This window comes from Lipotes vexillifer, unplaced genomic scaffold (assembly GCF_000442215.2).
Source record: "Lipotes vexillifer unplaced genomic scaffold, Lipotes_vexillifer_v1.1 scaffold1451, whole genome shotgun sequence".
Lineage (NCBI taxonomy): Eukaryota > Metazoa > Chordata > Mammalia > Artiodactyla > Lipotidae > Lipotes > Lipotes vexillifer.
This window is the reverse complement of record NW_006795096.1, coordinates 351,731-362,359: the sequence shown is the minus strand read 5'-3', so window position 1 is coordinate 362,359 and position 10,629 is coordinate 351,731. Positions and strand designations below refer to the sequence as shown.

At 51.6% G+C, this 10,629-nt stretch overlaps 1 protein-coding gene across 1 annotated transcript; it reads right to left on the bottom strand.

Annotated features, from left to right (window-relative positions):
* Window positions 1-6,054: 6,054 nt before the first annotated feature.
* CHST12 (carbohydrate sulfotransferase 12) lies at window positions 6,055-7,323 on the bottom strand. Its single transcript, XM_007467415.1, has one exon. The coding sequence runs from the start codon at window positions 7,321-7,323 to the stop codon at window positions 6,055-6,057; it is 1,269 nt and encodes a 422-aa protein (XP_007467477.1).
* Between the last annotated feature and the right edge of the window lie 3,306 nt (window positions 7,324-10,629).

Below are 10,629 nucleotides of genomic sequence, written 5' to 3'. Positions count from 1 at the left end.
GAATCTGGGAAGGTCGTGATGCTGGCCCAGCCATCACACGCTCTTCCCCTCCTGCTCTGGTCTTCCCTCTGGGCCTGTGGGAATTCTTGAGACGAGCACGGCCAGCGGCCTCTGCTGACCCAGCCCAGGGCACTCACTGAGCATGGGCCCTCGCACTTGGAAGCTCTTGAGACACAAGCAGAATCCAGGAAGGGCAGCCATGTCTCTGCTAACCAACCTCATGCTTTGGATGGTGCTTAGAGGGGGAAAGAGGTGGAGCCTCACCTTCTTTCATGCAAGGATTCAGAGCAGTTTAGACTCACTACCACTTCAGAGGTGGTAGTTTCACACGATAGCAGCAACGAAAGCGCAAAATGTATTGTTAGCTCCCCCGGCCCAAGACGAAGCCACAAAGAGACACAGAACTGCAGCACAGTCTCCAGGCCTCTGTCAAATGGCGTATTCTATCAGATCTACCTGAGCGGCAGTGGTCTTCTTTTGCATTTTGATTATACAAAAACCTTCCATTTGTGTGTCAATATATCACCACACACAAGAAAAGGACTCTAAGAAGTCCGCTCGCAGACCAGTTTGCAGATCCCTTTGCTCCAGGCACCTCCGCTGACCATCAGGGCCAGCACGTCCCCTTGCCCCTCCGAGGAAGCTTTCTTCCCTTCAAAGGTCAGCACCATCCCGCTCAAACCTGCACCCAGCCGAAGTGTGCTCAGTCCCCGACGTAGCAGGAAAGTTCTGGATGCCCAGGCTCTGAGATGGGTCAAGCACTCCCCAAAGATCTGAGCTATACATTTCAGATCCAGCACACACGCTCACGGTCCTGCCAGCCTCCAACCAGGACTGCAAGCTCGCACACTCAGAATCTGTCAGGTGCAGACACAGCACGACAGGGCATGTTCATTCATCACCGACAAAGTCACCCAACAGACCCCTGTCCGCCAGCGTGATGGTGCCATCACCGTGAGCAAATACCCTCCAGATGGTGACCAGGACAGCCAAGGTGAATCATTTCGGGCAAGCCTGAGGGATGACATTTGGTTTGCACCTGAAGCACCCAAGGGCAAAGGCAGAGATGAGTTCAAAGCAGGTGGCTTCCTCATTAGCTTCCCTCTGGATGATGCATGATGAAATAATTCCCCAAAGAAAAAATATCCCGCAGTCCCTTAATCTCTCTGCTGGTTTGAACTGGCATCCCAGGGGGGCCCTTTGCCAGCCACTGGGCCTTGGTAGAGTAAGGGAACATCTAGAAAGTTTCATGATGCTGATAAACTGTTCACACCTACATGAGCAACAGCCAGTATGCTCAGAAGGTCAATGGTTTCTCTTCACTAACGGGCTCTCTTTAGCCCTAGTTTGCCGGATCCAGGGTAGAGATTAAATAGCGAGTCAGGATCCCGTATGTTAAATGCCAGAAATCCGGCTCAAATGAGCTTAAGCGAGTGGAAACGACTGGCCCCGCAACACCTGCAAAGCGCAGGGCACGTCCCCCAGGCCGTCCGCACTCCTCCCAGCCCTGTGCCCTCACCGTGCGGTCTGAGTCTCGGTGCAGCTCTTCTAGGAGTGGCTTCTGTCCCTCCAGTCTGGTAAAGCCCCCACTCAGAGGTTTCCAGCAGAGGGCACTGGGACTGATGGGTTCAGAATGCATTGGCAGCCTAGCCAGCGCTAAGGCATGGGTGGGGATGGCCTTGCTCAAGTCTCCTGGGCTAAGAGTGAGGGAGACAGTGATGGGCTCTTTGACCAGAAGGAGGAACCTGTGTCGGCAAAAAACAACAGACGTCGACCAGAAAGAGTCCTTCCAAACTTCCCTTTGGGAGACGCACTTCACATTTTTAGATGAATTATGTCTGTGTTATCCAAGTTTTACCTGTTCATATTTTCAGGTTTTGGAGTGTGGGGTAGGCAGAAAAGGAAGTGTAGCTGATCAATAAATAGGCAATAATTACCCCCGGATAATTTGCTCGGGTGAGTGGACGCCCTCGGGTCTGCATGACATCTGGGAGCCTGTCACTCTGCAGGATGGGGCCGTTGAGGAGAACAGACCATCCTGGACCTTCTGTCAAGAGCATCACGCCAGGCCTCTGAGACGCTCTGCTGTCCAAGTGGGGACACAGCACAGGCTGAGGAGCAAATCCCACCAGAAACCCAACTTCTTCCAGAGAAACTCAAGAAGGCGGCTCTGGGGATGTCGGCGCATCCCCTGAAATCCTGCTGCTGGGAACCCATCCGGTGCCACGTTTAATAAACAGGGCCGGCACAGCTGGTCTAGAGCTAGGTCCCTCCCACAAAGGTGCAGCCAAGGCAGCAGATGTCTGGGGACACGTGCCTGTTGGGGAAGGAAACAGCATGTGGGGCCTTGGAACCACACGAGGGAGACATCCATGAGCTCCCAGACGGCGCCAGGGGCGGACCACCTGCTTCTCTTCTCCACTCTGGTCTCCAGCCCACGAAGGCTCTCGAGGTGACAAGGGGGTGGGGGGTGAGGGGCAGGGAAGGGACGGGGCACCCTGGCCGGCTCCTGAAGGACACAGGCCTCCCTCAGCAGAGGGCTGTGGAAGCCAAGCATGGAATACAGCAATCCTCGTTCTCTCTGAGAGGAAAAGGCAAGCGACAGCACCCTCCAAAGGGAAGAGAGAATACAGGAAGGGAATACAAACACATTATTATTCTCTGAACCAGAGGTGAACACTTAGTTCCCCAGAAATAGTGCAAGCTGTCCTCATGAGCCCCACAGACAACATGGTGCTTAGAAAGTGCCAAAAGTCACAGGGAGTGAGCTCTAAGCCCACTCAGGGTCAGTCACCGAACCTCCACCAGCCCTAGCCACCTTGTTATTAAACACGTGGGGAGAATGACGGCAGCCGTCCTGGCTCACAGCCTGGAACGAGGCTCAAACAGCATCATTCATCTCCTCACTCACTCAGTAAACAGTTACTGTGTGCCCACAGAGTGCCAGGCCCTGCTCTAGGAACGGGATGAATGGGAAGGAGACTCAAACTGCGATAGGGGTTAGCAGTGTCCACGTTTGAGTGCAGAGATTTGCCTCTAATAAATCCCAGGGAAGCACAGTCCTGGAAACCTCAGGTGGGCTCCATGTGCTTCAGAAGGGAGCCTCCCAGGGCAGGCGGGTGAGACAGGCATGCTTCTCACAGCGTCTGCTTTGCTCTGTCCCCACAACGCCCGGCCCTCTTCCCTTAGGCTCCTGTCCCATCCCAAGGATGGGAATGCCTGCCCTGCCCCTTCCAGCCCTGTGCTCCCTGCTCACCAGCTCAAGGGCAGCCCCTGCACTGGGGAGGCCAGGGCAGCCCCTCTCACTGCCCATTAGTGGCAGAGTCGGGTTAAAGTCCCACCTTCACCAAAGTATGGATGCAGGTGCCCACTAACTGCACTGGGGAGAGAAGTGAGATCCCAGCCCTTGCTGAAAAACAAGCTTAAAAGTCTCCAAATAGTAGAAATTCCTTAAAAGTAGATGGTAAAAGCAATACGGCAGAACACTGCCTAAATATTCATTAGAGGCCAGAAGTGGATACGCTGTATCAATGTGTGAAAAAGTGTACCAGACACTCTTAGAGGAAAGAGGACCAACAGTATCTCTCTCTCACAGACCCTCCCCGCCGCCCGCCCCCCCACAAGTGTGCTAAACACCTGGGTGAGGTGGAAAATGCACAGCACCAGGGTCAGGAGGCCCAAGTCCAGGCCAGGCTCGGACGCCCACAGCCTTGCGTGTTGGGCGAGTCTCTCCTGCGCTCTCTCCCTGACTGTAAACAGGCACAGCGCCCTGGAGGCTCAGAGATGACATGGGAGAGGATTTTGTACCACAAAACCACAGTGTTATTAGGACTGTGGGTAAATGTGTTGATGAGGGCTGGAAGACGGAGGCAAAATAAAGAATTTTAAGTTTATGGAATTGTTTGGTTAAATTGTCTAATTGTACAGCATCAATTTAAAAATTTTTCTAGTATCTTAGCCGCAAAAATCATGGAGCCAAATTCCTGTACAAGATACTACTGTGTGGGTCAGGGAAATGGCACAGAACAAAAGGAATGAGTTCTCAGGCTCACGCCCCAGAAAGAGGCGAGGTGCGGGCTTCCCCTCTCTTCCTGGAGCCTGCCTCACCCCCCACCACACACCGAGACCAGGAGGACCTTCTCTGCCATCACAACCTGAGTCGTCCCTCCGGCGCAGGCAGCAGCTGGGGCCCTGGCACAGGAATCTGGGTGGCTGTGTGGATGCAGCTGGCATCCACTCCAACAGTCCCTGGGCCTCAACATCCCTGCAAACATGCCTCCGACACCCAGAGAAACCGACCTACTGGGTAACTATGCCAAGAACCAGGAATACAGAAAGAAGGAGATGTAGCCCTGCCCTTAAAAAGCTCACAACCGGGCTTCCCTGTGGCGCAGTGGTTGAGAGTCCACCTGCCGATGCAGGGGATGCGGGTTCGTGCCCCGGTCCGGGAAGATCCCACATGCCGCAGAGCGGCTGGGCCCGTGAGCCATGGCTGCTGAGCCTGCGCGTCCGGAGCCTGTGCTCCACAACGGGAGAGGCCACAACAGTGAGAGGGCCGCGTAGTGCAAAAAAGAAAAAAGCTCACAACCCAATGAGTTTTGACATCTGTCTGAATATTCTCGAAATGAACACACTTCAGTGAAAAACTCCCAACAGAGGCAGGCGCCTCTTCAGACAAGTACTCTGAGACTGGACTCCTCAAGTTTGTGTACCGGCTGCCGACTGTCTTACGGAAAGAAGGGAAGCTTCCAAAGGAAGTGGTGGTTTCTAATACTGTGGAGCTCCAAGCTGCAAGGTGAGCACCAGAGGCCCGGGCTCCAGCCACACACAGCACCACCTCACAGCTGGCAAAAGCAGGGCCACCACCCGCCAAGGACACCCGGGGGGAGGCCTTCCACGTGTTCTGCCAGCTCTTCAGGAACTGGGCATCTAGGACCAAATGCTACAGATTAAGAAGACACGGTCGAATGTGATGCCCAAACTCCACGAAATGACCGCACGCTTCTCACCAATTACGGGTTCAGAGCAAAACCTGCAAAGGCATTTGAACCAGATGTTCAAAAAGAGCCTTCTTGGATTAGCACACACCTACCTTCACCAAGGCAGGGCCATTGAACGTGAAGATCCCTGTCAGTCATGTCCTCGAGGGAACGTCCCTGAAGCTGAATCGAACCAGCCAGCTTGGCAATGAGACCCCACCTGAGCCTCGCCCTGCTGATGCTGGGGACACATTCTAGGGATAAACTCCTACCACACCGTCCCTGCCACTGCAAATCCTTATATCCGTGACTGACAAATTAAAGGAGGTGGCTGGAGTTAAAATCCAGCCTCTGTGACTGTGACCTGGATGTACGATTTACCTTCGATATGATCTCAAGTATGAGGCCCTTATTAACAGCCTTCCCTTTTCACATGTATCACCTAATAAGAGAGCTTTCACTTTTGAAGGATTTGTCTGCTACCCTTGCACAAACACAGTGACGTCTGATCTCAAACTCAAGTTCCTCCTTTTTGCTGAAGACGACCATGAACCCTCCCTTCCTGAAATCGAGATTCTGAGGCCTAAGCGTCAGCCATTATGTCGCTTGGAGTCCCTGAATGAGCATCTGTCGCTCCAACGAAATAACCACAAGTGCAGGCAGAAGGAGCAGATGTAACCTTTTACTCCACCATTTCCTTCTCCGCTTTTCATATTAAATATCTGAAATATATTAATCTTAAAAAACAATATTAACACAGTACTCAATGAATACAGGGAGGGAGTAAACAGCAAGTCTAGACTGCAAAATCGCAGGGTATTTTACAAAGTAGAGTGTGGGTGTGGTCAATTCCAGGTGTTTCCAGCTGACTCGCCACCAGGAGCACTGTGGAATTCTGCGATGTGTCACACCAGGAGAGAAACAAAGCCATATAAAAATATATGCGGCAACGCATTGCTCCATCCTCCGGGAGATGGTCGCGGTACCACAGGCCCTTCATTCAGGTTTAAAGTAACAACACGAGCACTTTTTTTTTTTTTTTTTTTTTGGTGTTCAGAATTTTCCCCTATCGCCTTCAGTCTCTAAGTAGATTTTCAGGCTTGGGGTAGCCAAAGAGGACAAAATCTGCTTCGTAGAGTTTGTAAAGCTGCTGCCTCCAGGCCAGGGGAATTTTGGCAAACCAGCCTTCCTCCCAGCTGCTGGCAGTTCTGTTCCGGTAACTCGGGGGGAACTGGAGCAGCTTGTCCACCTTGAGAAGCCGGAGCAGCTGGGTGGCATCCTGGTCCAGGGTCTCCAGTTTCCCCACAAAGTCGTAGTCTATCTGGCAGGGGTGGCAGAGGCGGTGCACCTGCCTCCAGTGCTCGTTGAAGGGCGCCAGCTTCTCGGTGTGAGGGTCCAGCAGGTACTGGATGAAGTTGGCGAAGGACACCCTGAGGCCTGCACTGAAGGCCTCGCTGACCGACTTGGGCAGGCTGGTGTGGTTGGAGTACATCTTCAGCATGGGGATGGCGAACTTCTGGTAGAATTCTTCGTTCTCCAGCTCGAACTTGCTGCGGAAGGCTGAGATGAGGCGGACGAAGGGGTCCCGCACGAACAGGAACTTGGTGTACTTTTTCAGCTTGACCTTCATGAGGTGGCGGGAGAACTTCCCGTAGCGGCGCCAAAACTTGTTGAAAGTCAGGTGGGTGCTGGAGTTGTGGACGTATTCCCGGGGGATGTCCAGGGGGTCACGGTAGGGCGTGCCCTGGTCCGAGAGGCTCTGGCTCAGGACGATCATCACACGCTTCCAGTTGGTGCAGGCCACCTTGGGCACATAGCAGTAGATGACCCCGTGGCGGTCGTCCACGATGAGGTGGTTCAGCTCATAGTTGGGAATGTCATCGAAAGAGCGCTCCTTGGCGGGGAACACAAAGCTGGAGTTGGCGCAGAACCCCCTCAGCACGCTCCTCCGTTCGGCCTGCCGCCTGTCTGGGTCCAGGCTCTGCTGGGCGTCGTGGCTGGACCAGTCGTAGCCCCTCACACTCTCTTCCATGTTGCTGAGCACAGGCTTGCTGGAGGCCAGCAGGGAGGGCTGCTCCACCTTTCTACCCAGAAGGATGTTCTGCTTCGCATGAGCACTGAGGAGCTTCTCCAAAATCTCCTCAATGCTGGCGGTGAAATACTTGCCGTCCCCTGGCTTGGGGCTGGGGAAGGGCTGCAGGATGTGAGGCCTGGAGAGGGAAGTGTGCAGGTACAAGTGGGCGGTGCCCATGTTGTCCCAGTACACGATGATCAGGAGGATCATGAAGACGGACCCCAAGACCAGCCACAGGCGGAAGAACCGGCTTTTGGTCATTGTGTCCATGGATGCGGGGGCCTCTTCCCCGGATCCTTTCACTTCAGCTTCCTGTAGAGACCGCACGCTGCCCTCCGAGGAAGCTGGAAGGCAACAGAAACCAAGTTAAAGGCTAAGGTCCTCTCGCAGCCTGCGGTCCTGAGAGGATGGTGCCTGCTGCCGTCTCAGACCCAGTGGCCCTGCTTTGCCCTCCCTCCTCCACCCTCCGTGAGGTGGACTTTGGGGGGCTGCCTGATGGGGAGCTTCAGCTTCTCCAGGTGATGTGACCCATGAGGCTTAGGAAGGCCCAGAGGGTGAGTGTGACTGGAGAGGTGACTGGAGACCCCTTACCACTGCACTGAAAGGGGGAGGCTGGACCCAGACCAGACCCCCGGGCGGGAACGCAGACCCTGGTGAAGAGTGGGTGTGAGAATGAAAGGAGAGGCGCAGCGAAACAAAACGTGGTAACAAGAAAGTTAAAGCTCAGTGCAATGCCGAACTCACCCCTTCTCCCGCCCAAACCCCTTCTTCTGTGCACACGTCATCCAAACAAACACTTGAGACGGGCCCCCGTGTGAGGCCGACAGCGTGCTGTGAGCGGTGCAGGCTGCTGCCGGCTCTCAGCCTCCTGGTCCACAGCACCTGTACGAGGAGGGGCTGTGCAGGCTGGAAGTGACATGCGTGTCGGGGCTTCAGCTATCTGGAGGGCTGTCACATGGGAGAGAGAGCAGCTTCAGAAGATACAACTCAGAAACTGAGTCGAGCCTAAGGAAAGAACACTAATAATTATAAGTGGGCCAAAACCCAGAACGGCCTGTTTTTGAAGCCACACTAGGACTTCTATCACTGCAGGCATCGGGGCACAGACAGACGGAGCACGTCTTGGGGTGTTCTAGGAGAGCGTCCCGCATTGTGCACCCTCTGGGACATCTCCCAGTGTACACTTCTGAGTCTATATTCCTCGTATGCATTCGACTATGTACCTGGTATCTAATACATTTTCATAAAATGAACCTAAAAGTTCATTAGGCAGAAATTTGGGTGCCATCTCTATCCACCTCTGCAGCTGTTGTTTACTCTTTTGTTGTTGTTGTTGTTGTTTACTCTTAATTCACTTTTTTTAAATGGAAAAAGTAATACATACTTATGGTAAACAGGTCAGCAGACAAAGGGTGGTGTGGGCTTTTACACAAAAGGAGCTGAAACGCCCATCTGACAGAGAAGAGTACATTCTCTGGTCATCGTCACCTTCATGTAGTGTTTCCTGAGCCCTAAGAGCTCGTCATGTGCTCCCACAGAAAAAGGAAGAGCAGAAAAATCTGGTGACCCCTACCCTGAGGGGTGGCGATCACACCTCCTCTCACCCACTCAGGGCTGTCGGCCACATGCTAGAGTCACACAGCTAGATATTTATTATATGTTATGTATTTCTTATATAATTATTACACATTATAAAGGTAATAACCACACTACAGACGTCATGAAACAGGAAACAGGATTACAGGTGAAATGCTCTGCTGTCTCTTGCACAACTGCTGCTGTGGTACTTTAGCTCACTCCCTTCGAGTGGGCCGCGGGTGTGAGTGGAATAAGAACAAGCAACGCTGCAACAGCTTTGAATACGCTTTTAATGGTAACGGTTAGGATCACACAATTTTACAGCCTATTTTTAAAACTAGATCATAAGCACCCATGTCATTAAAGTTTTCAAGACCATCCCTTCTCAAGGGTGTGCAAGGGCGAACAGTTTATAAAGATGAAGGTGAAACCATATTAAAAAAAAAAAGAAATTTGCCAAAGTCTGAGAAAGCAGCAAAGGGAAAAAGTAACTTAAAATGTCAAATGATTTAAGAGATCAGTTTTCAATTTTAAGATCAAGACTAATAAACAGAGTAGAGATGATGCAGCATCACAGTTACATGTTGTGGACACAGACATAGCCACAGATCAAGGATCATGCTATCGGCCGCATACTTAGAATGCCAAGCACCAGGACTGCCTCGCCTGATAACCTGAATACCTTGACTTATTGCTCAGCCAAGAAGTAGCATGTGCACATTAATGAATGCCAGTGCCTACAACAGTTTGTAAAAACTCTCTCTGTACTAATAATTTAGTAAGAATTCAATTTAATTGCAAGGAAAAGACACGGTCAAATATTTTTTGGAGAATTACTATATGTTGATAATATCTTCTTAATAGCAGCTGCCATTTATCAACCTCTTACTGTGTGTCAGGCACTAAGATGCACATTTTACACACGTATGTTACTGCAGGCCCTCTGCACACAATCTGGGGTGGGGGTGCAGCATAATCCTCTTACGGCTGAGAAACTGAGGCCAATCAGCACATGAAAAGATGCTCAATGTTACTAATCATTAGAAAAATGCAAATCAAGGCCACAGGAGACACCACCTCACACCCACCAAGATGGCTACTGAAAACAAAAACAAAAACAAAAAAACCCAAACCAGAAAATAAAAAGTACTGGTGAGGATGAGAAGGTGAAACCCTTGTACACTGTTAATGGGAATGTAAAATGGTGCAGTCACTGCATAAATAGTATAGAGGTTCCTCAAAAAATTAGAAATAGAATTGCCATATAAAGTTACCATGTGATCCAGCAATTCCACTTCTGTGTCTATACCCACAAGAATTGAAAGCAGGGTCTTGAAGAGATATTTATACACCCATGTTCACAGCAGCATTACTCAGAGTAGCCAAAAGGTGGAAGCAACCCATGTCCATCAATGGGTGAATGGCTAAACAAAATGTGGTCCATCCATACAACAGATTATTATTCAGCCTTAAAAAGGAAGGAAATTCTGACGCCTGTAACAACATAGATGAACCTTGAAGACATGATGCTCAGTGAAATAAGCCAGACACAGAAAAGGACAAATACTGTGTGATTCCACTTATATGAGGTCCCTGGAGAAGTCAAATTCATAGAGACAGAAAGTAGAAGGTGGGGGCCAGGGGCTGTGGAGGGAGATGGGGAGTTAGTGTTTAATGGGGACAGAGTCTCAGTTTGGAAAGATAAAATGAGTTCTGGAAATGGATGATGGTGATGGTTGCACAACAATGTGAATATGCTCGATGTCACTGAACTGTACACTTAAAAATGGTTAAGGTCGGGCTTCCCTGGTGGCGCAGTGGCTGAGAGTCTGCCTGCCGATGCAGGGGACACGGGTTCGTGCCCTTGTCCGGGAAGATCCCACGTGCCGCGGAGCGGCTGGGCCCGTGAGCCTGGGCCGCTGAGCCTGCGCGTCCGGAGCCTGTGCCCCGCAACGGGAGAGGCCACAACAGTGAGAGGCCCGCGTACCACAAAAAAAA